At 37.8% G+C, this 18,394-nt stretch overlaps 1 protein-coding gene across 1 annotated transcript in view; it reads left to right on the top strand.

Annotated features, from left to right (window-relative positions):
- Nucleotides 1–18,061, top strand: part of TPRG1 (tumor protein p63 regulated 1) — a 142,041-nt gene extending 123,980 nt beyond the window's left edge. Inside the window, exon 5 of the mRNA XM_090275265.1 lies at nt 17,858–18,061. Coding sequence (XP_090131391.1) covers nt 17,858–17,950 — 93 coding nt within the window. The 3' untranslated portion in view covers nt 17,951–18,061. The remainder of the gene's footprint in view (nt 1–17,857) is intronic.
- The last annotated feature ends 333 nt before the right edge of the window (nt 18,062–18,394 follow it).

Below are 18,394 nucleotides of genomic sequence, written 5' to 3' on the forward strand. Positions count from 1 at the left end.
CTCCCCCCATGGCAAATATTGTTACAGTCCCCAAGGCAGGGGACTTCTATTCAGACTGTAAAAGGAAATGTTGAAATTTTTAGCTGTCCTGTCAACAGTAGTGGAATGAAAAGTCGTTGGATTGTTTTGGCAATGGTTCTGAAGTAGACATAATTGGCAAATTATTATAACACTGTTGCCCTGTTGCCTGAAAATCCCCATTTGCCTCAAGATAGTAGCGTTTATTGGCAGAAGCCTCTGAAATGTCCAGCCCTTTTTCTTCAGTTACCATTTAAGGATCAGCCTGACAATTGACTTCTTTCTGCATATTTGTTCTCTTTGTAACCTAAGCTGGACTGTTCTCAAATGACCTTCTAAAGGACACATTGTAGCATTGTCAATGGAATCAAATCAGAAAAGATGAGAGGCGGTAGATGTCACTGAGTCCTGAGGTCCAGCCTGTAGCAATAGAATAAGTACTCAATCACAGCAAAGCCACTTTGTTTGGAGAACTCAGAGATGACATAAGAACTGTCTTCACATTTCACAAAGACTCTCCTGTAGGATGTGTCACGGGATATATGAAGCAGGATTATGATCAGAGGATGAAGGAATACAGAAATTTGGATGGTAATTTAAGATAAGAATAGACTTCTTACAGTTAGAAATGTCCAAAAATAGAATGGCCATCTTCTTTCTGATCTTTATCCAATTCAGGGATTCCCCACTAGAAAATCCCAGGAAATGTCCTTTCAGAAACTGCTTGGACATCTCTCTATTGGTAGCTTACCTGCAGTCTTCTGATGGTTAGACAGTTCTCCTTCTGTTTTCTTAGACCCTGTAATGCTCATCTGCCATCTCTTTTATTTAAAAATATTCTTATGCTGGAGTAGACTCGCTTGGGTTTTCATGTCAGGATGTAGGATATTTGGGTGCAGAGTCAGGGCTGATTGATTCTCTACCATTTACAATAAGGTGACTGGTCAAGAATCAGCATGTCTGACCTCTCAGTGAGTTTTAAGGCCTCTTTGGAGGTCTGACATTTGGACAGCCTCAAAAGCAGAAAAGAAAAGACAACTTATACGTTTGGGATCTTTTACAATACACTGAGGCCCATTCTCATTGTCCCTTTGTGAAAATGTTACTAAGGAATCCAATTCACAGAGACAGGAACCACCTAATCCAAAGCTTTCATTTCACAGAGCAAAGGCCTAGAAACTGGAAAGAAATTTCTCAAAAAGCAGATGCTGAATTTTTGACAATACGGGGACTAGATTCTAAAGCTTCCAGTTTCCTATGTCTGGTCGACCACTCTTCCCATTTATCTCCATTCCCACAGAAAATCATGTCATCTAAATTAGTGTGTCATAGTTGCTGGGTTGATTCTGAAGTGAGGGAAAAAAAATAGATCACTCTTGTTTAGAGGGAATTTCCAGAAATTGCCTGTATTTTCTTGAAGTTTAAGGTCACTCACAGAGCTCTCCGATTTCCTCCCTGATCAAAAAAGCCCAAACAGAGCTGCGGAAGCCAGCATAGCCAGCAGATATTTTGTAAGGAGGCTTTACCTCTGCCTGGCATTTTGTGGGGCAGGAGAAGGGAGGGCAAAAGTATTAAATTTAGGCTTAAAAGCTCCTCAGAAATTCTTTACACACAAGAGACCAAGCTGAAGAAGAGATGATTCGTGCCAAGGGGAAGAAAGAGAGAGGCTAATACCTGTGGTTTTCAAAGGTTAACAACAACAAAAAAAAAACCCCAGTATTTGCACAGGGATGAATGCTTATTGGCTCTTGGCCAGCAATTATACAAGGGCTTGTGCCCACATCCTGTAGCTGTGGTTTAGGGACGCTGCTCATGAGTGACTTCTTATGCTTAAAGGCAGGAAACTTTAGTCACTGATGTGTAAATTCACCTTTGGTCTGCACCTCCCACAATGTGCTCCATGCTCCCTGCTCCAAAGGCAGTTGGGGGCCAGGTGTCCTGATTTCCTTGGAGATACCCATTCCTCAGAGGCTAAGGAAGCCCTTTGTGGCCTTGGGAGTAACAGAGACTCTATCAATACTTATCTTATTCCACTTGATTGGAGCAACCCCTTAGGACAATTCTGTAGCCACAAAGAGGAATTATGATATCCTCTGCTAAACCCTGGTTGTAGCCTCAAAACCCAAGACAAAAAAAAAAAAAAAAAAAAAAAAAAGAAAGTGAGCTGTATTTCATTTCAGAGCTGCAACCATTGTGAAATATGAAAGGCAAAGACATGAGATTACTCCTGAGTCTAGATCTTGTGCCTGATGAACTATTTTATATTCAGTTATAAAAAGTTCTTAACATCTCACATGTCTCCTTTTTAGTGAAGCCAACTAGAATTTGCAAGAAACTGTGCAAAAAGCAGATAGTGAGTATCTGGCATTACTGGGATTAGATTCTAAAATCTCCAATTTCCTATTCCTGGTCCACTGCTCTTTCCATATTTTCTATTCCCAGGGAAAGACATGTCATCTAAATCAGTGTATCATAGCTGCTGGATTAATTTGAGGTGACAGCATAATAGGTTCATTTTAATTAACTCCTGTGTGCTTAAGTATATACAAGATATCCTAATGCTACACTATAAATAGAACATATATTGGGGTCAAGTTCCGTAAACCAGCACCTTCTCGCTCAGAAACTGTCCACAAGGCCTACTGCATGTGTCTCAGAAATTCCTTTTCCTTCCTTTCACATTCTCTGCTCATTCTGCATGAATTCATCTAAACTGAGATTAGAAGAGACCTGAAAGGTCATCTAGTTTGTCCTCCTACCTATTGCAGGAATGTGTTCCACCAAAACACAAACATCCCAAGATCAGAGAATCTCCTGCTTTCTATAGGAGCTAATTCTACTGCTAAGCATCTACAGTAGTGGTTCTCAACCTGTGGGTCGTGACCCCTTTGGGGGTCGAACAACCCTTTCACAGGGGTAGCCTAAGACCATCAGAAAACACATATGTAATTACATATTGTTTTGTGATTAATCACTATGCTTTAATTATGTTCAATTTGTAACAATGAAAATACATCCTGCATATCAGATATTTACATTACGATTCATAACAGTAGCAAAATTACAGTTATGAAGTAGCAACAAAAATAATTTTATGCTTGGGGGTCACCACAACACAAGGAACTTTATTAAAGGGTCGAAGCATTAGGAAGGTTGAGAACCACTGATCTACAGGAAGAAGAAGATTTTTCTGAATATTGCATCCCTGGAAATGTATCTGTATTTGATCCTAGATCTTCCTTTGAGATTATCCAGAATAAATAATCCTATTTAATATGGTTGCACCTTAAATAAAGGTAGCTACCTAGTGCTCTGCCAACAAAATATGTTTATTGATTGATTGATTGACACAAAATTCCCAGTTACCGCACCCATTTTTCATGCGATGGATTATCTAGAATCTTATTGCATTTGTTTAAGGATTCCTCTCTTCAGCTAACATTTCTTTTAAAATATTACATTCAATACTGGCATGGCAGTTCAAATATAGACTGACTAGTGCAGGTTAGAGTGAGTTGTTCTTCATTTGCCAATATATTGTTAATGAAATCTGGGTTTCTTTATCATACTACTTGTTCACATTAAACTTATGGTTAACTTCACATTATATATAATATGTCACTTTTTTGTTTCTTCTTTTGCATTTATTACAACATTCTTTTTTGAGAAACATTAATATAGCTGTTATTAAGTGGAAAACAATAAAAACATAAAGACTGCTATGGAAACTAATTATATGTCATGTTTTCAGCAACTCTGTCCTTCATTCTAAGAGTCAGAGAATCACATCAATAAGTATATAAGCAATTAATAAAAATTAAATCAATGATACATGAAATTAAAATATTTGGTATGAATTGATACAAAAATATTAGAAGCATGTAGCTGTATTATTTACCTTGATTCTAAAATATCTTTTTTTATTCTTGTTTAACTTATTACAGTTGTCCCAATTTTCCCCCCTTTGCCTTTTTCTGTCTGGCCCACCACCCACTCCCACGGTCAATTCCCACACTGTTGTCCATGTCTGTGGGTCACTCATACATGTATATATCATTTTTTTCTGATTTAGTAATGCTACTTAAGGAACAAATCAGACCACTTTAGTATGGATTACTTGTAGTAAACTTATATTAGCTCCTAGGAATTATAGTTTTCTTTTTTGACTTTTAAACTTATTTATTAACCTTTTTTTTGGTTAGTGTTTGCTTAACATTTTATCCTGAGTCAGCGTCAACATAACTCTTCCATAGTTTCTGGAAACTAAGATTATCTATTTATTTTTTAATAACTTGATTTGTTTTTTTGTGTGTTTATTTTTAGAGAGAGGGGGAAGGAGAGAGGGAGAGAAACATCACTGTGTGGTTGCCTCTCATTCGCGCCTTCATCTGGGGACCTGACGTGCAACCTAGTCATGTGCCCTGACTGGGAATTGAACCAGCGACACTTGGTTCACAGGCTGACACTCAATCCACTGAGCCACACCAGCCAGGGTCTAAACTAACATTATTTTTGTGTTGTTTGTTTTGTCTTTGGTCTAGAGAACAAGGTGGGCATAGTTTCCATGATGGATAGCTGAGTCAAAGCAGCAATCAGAATGGTTTGACCCACAGAGACCTTTGGTACTGGTTAATTGATTGTTCTACTCCTAGAGCAAATCTTATTTGATCTGTCTAAGCATAAGTGAACTGAAGTCTGACTTGAATCAGAAACTGCCACACTAGGATACCATTGTCCTCATTGAATCCAGGTTCCCCAAGTTGATGGGAAGATTTCCCATTGTCATTGTTGGCCTATGGGGCATAACCACAATAAAGCTCTATTCTGTTGAAAAATGTTGGGATTATTCTCACAAATGTACCTCTCATGGCCTTAATGAAGGTAGTGTCTTTGGAACTTCTTAGGGGTCACAGTCAAAAGGTATGTGAGAAAGTAGTAAGTAATAAAAATATTTTAGCATCGAAATCTCCCTAAGTCCACACATACTTTTCTCTGGCACTTCAAGTTTTTTTTAGTATATATATTTTTGGGGGTCCATCTTTTTAGTCAATTAATCAAACGAACTTTCAGGGCCATTCCTAGTGGCTCACGAATCCAGAATCTTAGCTTAGTATACTCTAATCAGTAAATTTTGTCTACTCCAAGATGTTTTGCTTTCACTTTGAACTAATACCCTTGGGATCAATTCCCATGTAGGTTTTCGAGTATTTTTTTTCTGTATTAACTGGCAAAACCTCACAATTGTGTTGGGGTATATTACATCTTTTCATGAGTCACACTTTTTTAGTTACTGTAAGAAGCTGAATTTGATTTTAAGTCTAGAAACAATACAGAATGAAAATAAATTATTGCACATTTAATCAGATGTTGATTCTAACTACAACTTCTGACCCAGATATATTTGTTTGTTGCTTGAACAAAACAATACATTGCCTGGCACCTGCTATGCTGTTATTGATGTGGTAAGTTTTTTTTCTTTTTAATTATTATTAAAGATCGTAAGAGACAGTTTGCTTTCATCTATCAGGACCAGCAATACACTCAGAGTTACACCAAACTTTCAAAACTCTGTCATGTTCTAGATAACAGTGGAATGCTCTGTTCCGCTCATTTATTTCACTGATGATATCATGTTGATTTAACCAGGTGAATGGGAAATAGGAAGTATTCTAACAATTGTGTGACACATGCTTGTAAGTATTCTCCCTCAATTATGTGGCTTTTGTCACCAAAACCCATCCTGGAGACTTTTTTAGGGTATCAGTGGCCTGAGACATGTCAAGATACACTTTTTAGGGCAGTTGGAAATTTTCTGCTCTCCTATTGCTAAGGAAAAGCCACAATGCCTAATGGTGTTCTTTAGATAACAGAGGCAAGTTATACCTTACGTGGGTCTGCTATTTGAACCCATTGAACAAGTAATCCAAAAGGTTGCTAATTTTGAGTGAGTCACAGAATGGGAGAAAAATCTGGAGCAGGTTCAGGTTGCTGTGCCAGCTGCTTTATCACTTGGCTGTACACCCAGCAGATCCAATGGTGCTTGAAGTGTCTGTGGCAGATGGGGATCCTTCATGAAACCTTTGGCCAGCTGCTATAGGTGAATCACTGAATAGACCTCAGTATTTTAAACAAAGATGTTCCGTTCTCTTAGGTAACTTTTTTTTCTTTTTGATTGCTACTGGACCCTAGTAGAGACTGAGCACTTGACCATCGGTCACCAAGTATTAAGAATAGTAGTGCAGCCTACGGTGCCCATACCTGTGGTTTCAAAGACAGTTTCCTACAACCAATGGACTGAGGAAACAATTTTGAACTTGATTTTCAAATGGTTCCATTTGATATGCTGCCTCATCTGAAAGTAGACAGCTGTGGTATCTACACCATGGTTGTCCTGAAAAATGGTAGTGAAGGAAATTTATCCTAGCTGGAAAAATAAATGGAATGCCATTTCTATGTCCTACCTCAAGACTATTTTTCATTTTATAAGAAAACAGATCTAGAGTAGGGATATGACCCAGTTACCATCACATATACCTCACGAAGCCATCATAGTTTGCTAGTGGAAGATATATGATGTCACTTGTTCCATTCTGTCTATATCATGTTGGGTTCAGTTTCACATAATATAAACTATCTCACTATTTTAAACACAAAGTGTGTAACATGTGGAATTAAGTACTTACAATATTGTTACAAAAGCTGGAGGCACAAGCTTTAGGCTGTGACTCCAGAAGTGATTCTCTGAACAACACTGCAAAACTGGCCCACCAAAAGTTGAGTTATCTCTGCCATACACAGGAAGCTAGGCAATTAGGAAGCTGCTGTCCCAACGGCAGGTACCAGGATCACACCACACCTAAGCTACAATCTGTTGATCAGGAGCGTCCACTACACCTATTGGCTCCAGAGCCACATTGTGCCTGCTAGATCTGCAAGAACAAAATGAATGTGACACATTCTGCCCCCTTTCTCCTCATTTATTCTGAAGAAGGACATGGGAAGAGCCATTCCTTCATCTTAGTAGTAACTGCAACAAGTTTTTGAGTGTTTAAAGGTATCAGGCTGTATGCTAAGGGCTTTGCATCCACTATATCAATGAGTCCTCAGATTCCTCTCAAGAATACATTAATGTCACAATCCCTATGGAAATATAGAAAAGCAAAGTACAAAGAAGCTAAGAAACTTGGCTAAGATTGTGCACTCATCGATAGAAAACTGGATTAAGTTAGAACTTAACCACATCCAAATCTAGCTATAAAGAAATCTGAGAATTATAATAGTTTTCTAATGTCTGTAGTACCAAAGACGCAGTAGAACAAGATTGGAACAAATGTTAAGCCAGTCATTTTACTGGATCCATAACTTGACTTATCTCCAAAAGATAGCCTTAAACCATTTTCTCCCTTGATTGACTACAAACTTTTTGCAAGCATCCGATTTCTCTTCCAACACAGATCTTTACACATATTAGGCTATCTATCAGTAATCGGTTTTGTGATCTTGGTGCCACAGTCATTTTGGTTTCAACCCATTTCAGTAGCACATTTTTAAGCTCCTGTGAAACCACTGCCTTTCTGTGGTCTGGTTTTACAAAGCAGCAGACCAACGTAAGTCTTCTCTCTGACTTTAGAAAGAAATAGTATTTTCATTTTACCAGAAGTCTTTTTATTTCCCAGACTTTGTTGTGGTTACATCAAAACATACAGCAACACTCAGAATGTATCATAGTTACAAAAGCGAGGAATGGCATTTTACTGAGGTTTAAAAAGTCATAAAGAAGACTAGTTGAGTGATGTGCAGATCATAAGTCAGAATCTTGTCAGTTTTAGAACAGAGTTCAGTTAGCAGAAGTGTAGGCTACACCTAAAATCATCAGAACATGGTGACCCGGTAGATACTCTAGCCAGAAGAGATGTGTCAGGAAAAAGTGATGAGCTGAATCTATCGTCAGCTTCAAGGAGAGGAAGCTTGCAAGCAGCAGAGATGTACCATCTGACTCTAGTAACTTTTCAGATGATGGTTCCAAAAGTGAAGGTAGGAATATAGGAAGAAAAGCTTTCACAAGATATATAGTATATTCAGATTTGGATAAGTTGAGTATGAGGGGCTATGGCAAATCAAGTGAAAATATTCCTGTCTAATCAGCAGTTGCCTGTGAAGGGCTGTTGCTCAGGAGACAGGATGTTTGCCTAGAGGTACAAGTCAGGGAGTCACCACAGAATGAGTAATAGGTGAAACCTCTGTTAGGACAGACTCCTTAGAGGGTACCTAACTTTCTGCAATAATGAAATATTCCATCACTTTATGCTATGCACCATAGTAGCCATTAGCCATGAAATATGGCAAGTGAAACTTATAAACTGAATTTTTTATATTATTTTGTTTTAATTAATTTAATCTCATATAGGCACATGTGTCTAGTGCTTATCTTACTAGACAGTACAGGTATAGAATAAAAAGAAGAGACGGCTAAACTTAAAATTCTTAGTAACAACAGTATTGAACATCCAAGGTTGTCATGATGCCCCCAAAGATAAATAAGAATGCGCTTTATTTAATGGTGGTTTATTTTTCCTTCCATAGTTGATCAAATGGTAAAGAAAATCAAATGATACAGAACAGCTTGTGTTGGGCACCAATAGCTTCACAACTCATTTCTTTCTGTTTCCAACTTAGTGTAACTTATTTTAAGAACCTTTGTTTCTGGTTCTGTTGGTAGTTACTGTCATAACAGAAAAAAATATTTTATTTGTATGTATTAATTTATCAACACCAGATATCATCCATTGACTTCTGCTTATGAGAGAACCAGACTTAGCTAATACTGAACTTTACTCTTCCATTTCCTCATTAAATGTTTATTATATTCTACTTTATTATATTTATTTCTTAAATAATGTGTATCACTTTTATTTTTTTTATCATCTTTGGTTTTTAGCTCATCACCCCTCTATGAAAATAAAGGTGTGGGTGAGATACTCCTAGCTTTTCTCTAGCAACTCTTATTTTTGGCCTTTTGTCAAATATGTATTTACATCTACGTTATCCAAGTTGCAAACATTTACATGTTAAGTGTGCCTCACTTGTTTTCACTTAATAATTCTGAGGAAAATAAGATGGGGCTTGGCAAAGAAGGAACGTGAGACAAATTACCTGCTGGTTTGCTTTAGTTCTCCAGCTTCATTTTCTGGTGCAAAATAATTAATCATTCTCTATGCATCTTCAAATTTACCAAATGTTTTATTATTTTTTATTTTCTTATTGGCCCGTAAGTTATTAATATTCTTGTTTTGAAGGTAAAGAAATCAAAATAGAAATAAATAGAATGACTTGACCAAAGTTGTGTAACTGGGAAGTAAGTTGAGAGTTGGTTAGACTTTCTGATGACTTATCAGCTCACAAATCTGTTCTCCGTAAGGTTTCCTAACCACTCAAGTTTGCAAAAAATGTTATGGGTTTGGTTTCTTGCTTCAGTTCTACAATCCATGGTTCATGTTGGAGCAAAGAAATTCAAAGTTCATGTACTGTGACCACATTTTCTTTCAAGGAACTGTAGAAATGCCTGCAGGCATCTGGGTGTTGTATGAACCCAAGTTGGCAAATGTTTACCTATGGGTAAAGAATCATCTAACATTAAACTAACATTTACCAAACACTCATGTGCTAGTGTCTAGGTTAAGATACTTCATATACATCATCTTATTTAATTCTCACAGCAATTCTCTAAGTAGAGAATACATTAGAGATAAAATTGAGTAGTTCAAATTTTAATAATTCATCAGTATCATTGAGGTCTCGCTTTCTATAAATGGGTTAGAATAACCAGTCCTCAGACACATTGTGTTTCACAAATGTGCATATTCACAAGATCAAGTAAATTTGGTAAAAATCAAATGAGAGTAAATGGCTTTGTTGCTTAGGGAATAAGCAGTATACAAACATTACACTGATGAGTAATAGCAAAGTATTATATAAAGCTTTGCTCCTGTTACCAGCAATGGAATTGACCCAAATGGATTGGCACCGGGGAACCGTTCCTGTGCACGAAACAAGACTCTGAACACTTCTAAATCGCTAAGTTTCAATGAAGATACTGCTGAAGTGACTGTACAATAAGGATAAATTCTTGATTCACAAAATGTACCCAGAACATATCTTCTCATTCTCAATAATCCTATGACTAATGTAAACTCATTAAATATCCAGATTTAATGTGGCTTATATGACATGGGGGCTTTCTTTAAGAAGAAAAAAATAATACTATAAAAGCAAAATTAGACACAAAAATAAATATTTCTGAATGACAAAGCACATCCCTATGAACTATAACAAATTATAAGTACTACAATCTTAAAAAAGTACTATAATTTTTCTTTAAATTCAAAAAAGAACACAATACTTTTATTAACTAACATAAAATATCCATTGTTGACTGTTTGTTGGCTGGTCACCGCTTCCTATGACAATATATTTTAAAAATTATTTTCTTTATAAAGAATAGGTAATTTATTTTTTCTTTAGTTGATTGAAATGCAGTCTTATAAAATTATTATTGATAGTTTAGAAGAGTTTCATTCAGTTTCACAATTTATTATCAATAATAGAAAATGCCTATCAAGTTTCTGTCACACGTGAGATATGAGATTTAGAAGAATTTTTACAGACTACCTACTGGTTCTGCATATTTTAAACCTTGTTCTTCTCTGCTACCCTCATGTTTCCTGTACAGAAGCTTCAGGGCCCATTTGTATCTCCACAGGGCCTAAAGTTAGGCCCTGCCCTTCCTTTGAATCTCGGTACTAGTTGGTTGTAGATATGTTCTTGGAACTCAGTTCTACATCAAGATAAATGATAACTTAACTCTTCCCAAGAGTGACTAGGAACCACATAATTATATCTTACTAAACTCCAACTAAATGTTATCCTATCTCAACTTGCCCTTAGACAGATCTCACAAATGCCCAAAGCCATTGTAACTTCCAGCCTGAGGGGGGGAGATGGAATGGAAAGGAACAGCATTCTTAACCAGTTGCAGTTAACATATTTTACTTTTGAAAACTGAAAAAAGAAAAAGGATCCCCAGGAATACATTACTAAGGCTCTTCTCACAGCCGTGGAAAGGTCCCATTGAAGGAAGTATTTTAAAATTTAATCTTTATTAATTTATTTAACCTTTATTAATTCATTGTAAAAACCCACCCTCACTCCTAACATATATGGAGCAGGAGATCTTGTTTCTAGACCTGGCTCTCTCATTGATTCACTACATGAAACTTGGACAAGTTACAAAGTTGTCTTCTTGCTCTGACATTGAGTTCTAATAGAACTGTTTGCAAGAACAAAATCCACACAGATAGGAACCTTTCTTCTTTCACAGACTCTGAGCACTGTAACATTTAGCTCTAAATTCAGGACACAAAAACAACCCTCACCATTTTCACTCTGTTTTGGAAGTGGCTGCCTTGTTTTTGAAGAATGTAGTCAGCCAGCTTTCTTCAAGGAAAAAAGGTGTATTCTGTCCTGGGATGCTAGTCCCCTTTGCATCCCAGTCATTTCCTTGTGAATCACTAAATGATTGATGAGTGACTTGTTTCTATGGTGACCACTTCTGCCCTTTCCAGCAGCTGGAGCACTTAACCTGACCCTGACACAGCTTCTTTAGTTGGGCTGGGCATCCACTTTACCAAAGCATTCAGGGCAGGACTTGACAGCTCTGCACTTTGGGTCCTGGAAGAGATTCCAGGAGGGAGAAGGGTGGGAGCATGGTGAAATCACTCATCGGTGCTTTTATTTTTTCCATGGGTTACAGTCTAAAGAGGTTATGTCCTAGCTAGAAAGGAACATTAATGGCAAAAAGAGTTTTCATGGGCTCTTAAATGCTGCATGAAACATGTCTTGCTGGGTGGGGCTGTCCAGTAAGACTTCACATATGACTTGCTTCTGACCTTCATAGAGTAATCTTTTGTCTTCCCTGATCCATTGGGCTAAGGTTGCTTTATCATAATTTCAGTGAGGTCTGCTGTACATCTTTTGCCCCCAATCAACTTTCCTCAAGCTGCCTTTTCCTTAGGTCCATCATTATTAGACCAAGAGTCATTTGCTTGAATGGAGAGCCATGCCTAAAAGTTAACAGACAGCCACAGCTGTGTCAGAGGATCCAGGCGCAAGTACATTCTAAAATAGCACTCCGCCACAGAGGGCAAGGAGGCATGGAAACATGCCGGGCTCAACACTGCCAGGGAATGCTGCCCTGAAGCTTGAATTTTTCACGCCTCAAACTCATTAAACCCCTAGCCTTCATTTCACACATCATGGCCCTCCAGAATTTCTGGCTTCCTTCCTTCAAACATAACACCCTCTTCTTCCTCAGGTGGCTACAACTGGTCCTTTACCAATGTGTTGTTAATAACACTATTCATCCAAAATTTTCTGAATGCCAAGGCTATAGCAGTAGGGAACAGAATGTCCCTGTGGAGAAAAAAAATTGCTTTAATCATTAGAATTATGGGATTATAGGCATGTAGAGCTGGAGGAGCTCCTAGAAATCATGTAATTCTACCACTATCATGCTACAGTTTGGGCAAAATAAAGACCAAAGTTCACACAGTGAGATTGGGTCATAACTAAGAAAGTGGAAACTGACTCTCTACTCTGTATTTACTGTATTTCTATTAAACAATTTAAAAATCATTATTCTTAACACCAAATAATTTTGGGAAGATACTAAGATAAGTTTTATAGAAGCTGGTACCTAAAACAAACATCCAGCCAGTTGCCTTAATCTTTTGCTTTAGTCTTAGAGTAGAGCCTGGCTTAGAAGTGCCACAGAAATTATCCCCTATATACACAAAAATTCTGGATACTTTTTCATCATCCAAATCACCATGTACAAACATCACACAGTTCACAATGAAATACATTAATATTTACACATATTCATTCAACAAACCACCTGAATTATTCACTGTGCACAGTGCCCCCTCTGGCACTATGAGATACTGAGAGAGGAAACAGGATAAAGCCTCATTGGGTTCACAGCATAGCAAAGAGGACCAGGTATCATCCCCCTCTCCTCCCTGCATGTGTGCGTCTAGAGTAAGGCAGATTAGGATACTATTTTAACAGGGTAAGTTACTTTTAAGAAAAGAAGATCAGAGAATGGTTAAGTTAAACTAGGATGTCCATGGAAGGCTTTTAGGGAAGTAATATTTGAACTGGTTTTAAAGAATCGGTAGGAATTTCACATGCACACAACTGTAGGGGAGCGATGACCTAAGTCAGCAGTTTCAACCTTTTCACCTCCTGGTACACATAAACTATAGTAAAATTCTGAAGCACACCAAAAAAAATATATATATATATATATATATATATATATATATATATATATATATATATTTTGCCGATCTGACAAAAAATAGGTATAATTTTGATTCTTTCACACCTGATGGCTACTATCATGTTGGCTCTTGTCATTTTTTTATCTGACAATCTAAGGAAAAATAAGTCAGCTCCCTTGACTAATCAGGTATTGCGTGTTTTAAAAATTCTTGCAGCATGCCAGTGTGCCTCTTGCAGCACACTCATTGGAAACAACTGGACTAAGTGGAAGAAACAGTGTGGATATAGCAAGGAGATAGTAAGAACACTGAGTTATTGGCCCCAACTTGTGGCCAACTCATTCTATACCCCATGAGAAGGAGGTGGAAGCTCAAAACTCTACTCAGAAAGAGGGAATTCTCAAAGGGTTATACTTAAGTTGCTAGGTGTGAATTTCCATATCTGGAAAAGAATTTCTCATTTTCACTATTTTAACAAAGAAGTCTCAAGATCTTCCAGTTTGCCTAGGTTCAAATCCTGGCTTTGCACTTTCTGACTCTAAGATGTTAGGCAACTGACCCCATCCTCTCTGAGCCTCTGTTTTCTTATCTATAGACCTCAGCCGGGATGTGTGTGAGAATTAAAAAGATACAAAACCTTACAATTGCTCAGGAATACTAGGCATATATTAATACTTAAGTTTTTTCTTTGATCCCAGCCTCCCAAGAGGACAAAGGCAGGTATGGCAACCTGAGGGGATCACCTCTTTAGGCCTAGGTTTAATTATTGACCAACAGAAGAGTCAGTATAATTATGTGTAGGGTGATCAGCTCTTCCAGTTTGTCCAGAATTAAGGGGTTACTCAGGTCATGAAACTTTCATTGCTAAAACTGGGACAGTCCCAGACAACTCAGGATGGTTTGTCCGCCTACTCTTGTTGATTAAGAGAGAGGTTCTAGAACCACATCATCTAGGTTCAAATCTTGGTTTGCCATACCATGTGCATAACCTTGAGCAAGTTACAGAACACCCTGTGCTTCAGTTTCCTCAGCTGTAAAACAAAGACTAAATAATAATACTAACCGCATAAAGTTGTTATGAAGATTAAATAAATCAATATATAATGCTAGCTAGTAGTAGTCATAGATGTTTCTAAACCCTTTGTCTTTTTCTACCCAACTCTAACTTCTTTAGACAATTAGTCAAACTGAACTAACAAGCAAAATAGAGACAGATCATAGATGGAGAACAGATGACAGTGAACAGGGGGCAGGTTAGAAGGATGGGAGGATCGAGCAAAAAGGAAAAAGGGCTCCTGGACATGGACAACAGTGTGGTGACTGCTGGGGGTAAGGGGGTATAAGGGGACTAAAGAGTAATGGGAAAAAATATAATAAAAATTAAATTTGAAAAATAGCGTGTTGAAAGGAATAAAATGAACGTCTACTTGTGTCCTTACATACTCTGTATCTTCAGAAGAGAAGATGTGGAATGAGACTTTTCTCTAGGTGTCCCTGGCATTGTGGGCTTGCTTTGTCCTCACATTTATTGCACGGTGTAGCTTTGTCTTTTGCAGCACTGGGTGCCATGGAAAATTAAGAAAAGAATTTGGGCAAAGGATGTGGTTTATTTCACAGGTCTTTTCCACCTCCCCTGCAAGGGGCAATATGGGAAGATGGGAAGAGCACAGAGCTGGGAGTCAGGACACTGGACTCTGTCACAGGTTTGACCTTGGCCACGGCCTTCCTTTCTCTTGGGATCTCAGTTTCTTAATCCTTTAAATTAGAAGTTTGGGCAGCATGATCCCCAAGGCCCTTCCAGTCTGAGTGGAAACATTGCAGTTTCTTCTTTCCTTTTCCTTTCTGTCCAGCTCAGGAAATGAAGACCAGAGAAGCAGACAAGAGTCTTTTTGCATCTCCCAAATTGTCTCCCAGTCTTAAGGAGCAGAATTCTGAAGCCTCCCACAAAGGCTAGTGTAGTTCTGCCCCCTCTAATTATGGCCCATTAAGGCCCCAGATCCCTCCTGTCTGCAAAATGTGCTATTTAACATTCTCTCTGGCTGTGCCTCTGCCAAGGACGCAAGCCACTGCACTCACTTCTGTTGATGTTTATGTTGAGAAAGTAGATAATCCTCACTGCAGTGACAAGTTGATTGAAGCAAGTAAAAACTGAATAGGGTTTAGAATTCTAATTGCTGACAGATTCATAATGGTGTGTGAGCCTGGTGTCTGACTGGTTGTCCTGTTGTCCGAAACAAAGCGAGAAGTTAAAAGTGTAGAGATTGTTTCTCATATGAGATTTCCCAACTTCAGAACTGTTTCTTTTCTGAATGGACGTATAGGGTAGAAATGTGGCTTTCTAAATATGATACAGAAAAACATCTACAGCACTTAAAAAAGACAACCAGGTGGGATTTTCTGTGAAAAGATAATGTGGAAATGGGTGTAGGAGGGAGGACAACTGGATTCTCAATGAATGAGAACACAATATCCATTGAGGCAGGTTCCTTAACCTCTCTGACCTGTCTGTGAAATGGATGTGTTAGTTCAAAGCTGTTCACAATTTTGTCTTATGATAATGTTCTACTGCATATTTCTAGAAAGAATAATATACAATCAGATAAAATCAAAATTGTTTTGATTATAAAGAGTCTCTGACCCCTGGCATTAACAGAAGTTATGTATTATCCATTGATATCTATATGCATATATGAAATTATTATGCTTGGCTGGTTTGGCTCAGTGGATTGAGCGTCGGCCTGCGAGCTAAGTGTCGCTGGTTCGATCTTCCAGTCAGGGCACATCAGAGAAGGAAAACTCTGACTCCAAAAAACCTCCGCTGCCTTGCGGCATACCTCTTCAGGGGAAAGGCTAAGGGAGTAAACCCCGACAGAAAATCCGGAGCCGGAGTCCCTAAGGCGGTTTGACGTTGTAGTCAACACCGGCAACTCCTGCGGCGCACCTGAAGCCAAGCTGTATTGACTCCATCTTTCCCTTGGACCCTTCAGCTGCGAAGAGAGGGGGGGTCTGCTGCATGGGCAACAGCAGACCCTCCATATCACCCTGCCCAGGCTCTGTAGCTTCAGCTTCACTGGAGAGGACACTCCAGCGTCATCGCAAGATGTCAATTCAACACGGGAGGAGACAGATACCGTGTCACTCCCGAGTCGGACTGCACAACCATTCTCGGCGGTGCAGATAGACACTTAAGAAGCTACACCATCGTCTCTTGAGACGGACGGCTGCCGACGACGATATGAAATTATATGAAGTACGTTGTAAGAATTCACAAACAAATTTCTAATACCGGCTGCCCCTGGCTTGATAAAGAGGGAAATGAAACTAAGGATTGGTAAAAAGCTTTTTTCACCTGTATCTGCATAGTTTTATTTCTTATATAAAAATGTTTGAAGTAAATATTACAAAATATGAACAGTTGTCAATTATAGGTGGTGGAAAACACAGGTATTATAATAGTTAAGTACATTTTGTGCTTCTATTTCTCTAAATTAAAATTAAAGTTGAGTAAATATCCTTTGCCTCTTCAAATTCTAGTATTCTATGATTCTTGTAAGATTGCTTCTTTGAACCTCATCTTTCTCATTCATAAGATAAGAAAGCAGGTTTAGGTGATCTCTAAAATCCTTTGAATCCTTAAATTCTATTTCTGGTAATAAAATAATAATAGGATAGTTAATTGACAGAGCAGACAGACTTATTATTTTAAGCCAGTATTCTGGAAGGTTGTATTGGGACCCTCTTGAAAAGAAATGTGATGATATTGTCTCCCTCCCAATTTCCAGTAATTATTTATAGATATATAGTTCCCAAATGCTAATTTTAAGATCTAACACTAGACCTCCACCATTTCTCTACCTTTGCAGAAATTACCACTATGATTAAGAGGAAAGTGGTGATTATCTGAGAGAAAGAATGGACTCTTGGAATGAAGTATGATTTGGGAATTAGAAGATCCAGGATTTTAGTCCTGCCTGTGATACTCTTTACCTGGATGACTTTGAGCAATATACTTTAACCTCTTAGGGCCCTGGTTTCTTCATTTGTAAACTGAATAGGTTGGGCCAGGTAATATTTAAAGTATCTTGTGTAAAAAAGAAAAAAATAGCAAATGTTTACTTAATAATAAAACAACTGGGGAAAAAGATCAGAAACAAATAGCAAGAGATCAAGAATGTCATAGATAAACCTTCTGAGTGATTATAGTGATTAGACCAGCTGGGGCCAGTCTTTAGGTCATCTAGGAGCCAAGGATACTGCAGTTATTTTGTTTGTTTTTTTTTAAGATAGACTCATTCTTTTAGTCCTTTCTCTCTGAACTCTTATGCCACCTTCTTTAGCATGTGCCCTACATACAGTACTGCTTTGGTCTCGTGCTCTCCTTGGTTCCCGTATCCCTGTACCCTGAACGTTATTTTTTCTTGATGTCGTGATTGTCAGAGATTTTTTCATTTATTTATTTGTTTATTTGTGTGTTTATTATTTATTTATTTATTTCACAGGTCATGGTCTGTGTCTGGTTTCTTCATCACATTGTTTTCAGAAGCATCTCTCAAATGTGCACTCTGAGTAACTTCCCAAAACTTTGGTGCTGAAAATCCTTTGAAATGGATAACTTCAGTTGTATCATAAATAATGCTTTTACTCAACTCATCAATTGTTATTATCGACTGGAGTTAAAAAATGGTGTCACTCCACTTAAAACAAAATACAGAATTTTTCTTTTCAAAAATAAACTTGTTGTTATATTATTTTGTCTTTTTATATTCTACTCTCACATCAACCTGACTTTTTTAGAACCTTCTTTTGAATTTATATTTGTCTCTCTTCAGTAAGATGGTGAGAAGCTTCAGGCATGTTATGAGCTAATAAATTGACAGTTTCTAGATTAAAGCAAATGCATAGACAATGATTAAAGAGCTTCTACCCTAGTAAAGTAAATAATAAGCACTCAGAGATTGTCCTTGGATAAAGGATCCCTGTGGGCATATTTCAAAGTCCATTCAGTGGCCAGGGGTTAGAGAGCTCTTCTAGAAGAA

Source organism: Furipterus horrens, unplaced genomic scaffold, assembly GCF_987537825.1.
Source record: "Furipterus horrens unplaced genomic scaffold, mFurHor1.1.pri manual_scaffold_1, whole genome shotgun sequence".
Classification (NCBI taxonomy): domain Eukaryota; kingdom Metazoa; phylum Chordata; class Mammalia; order Chiroptera; family Furipteridae; genus Furipterus; species Furipterus horrens.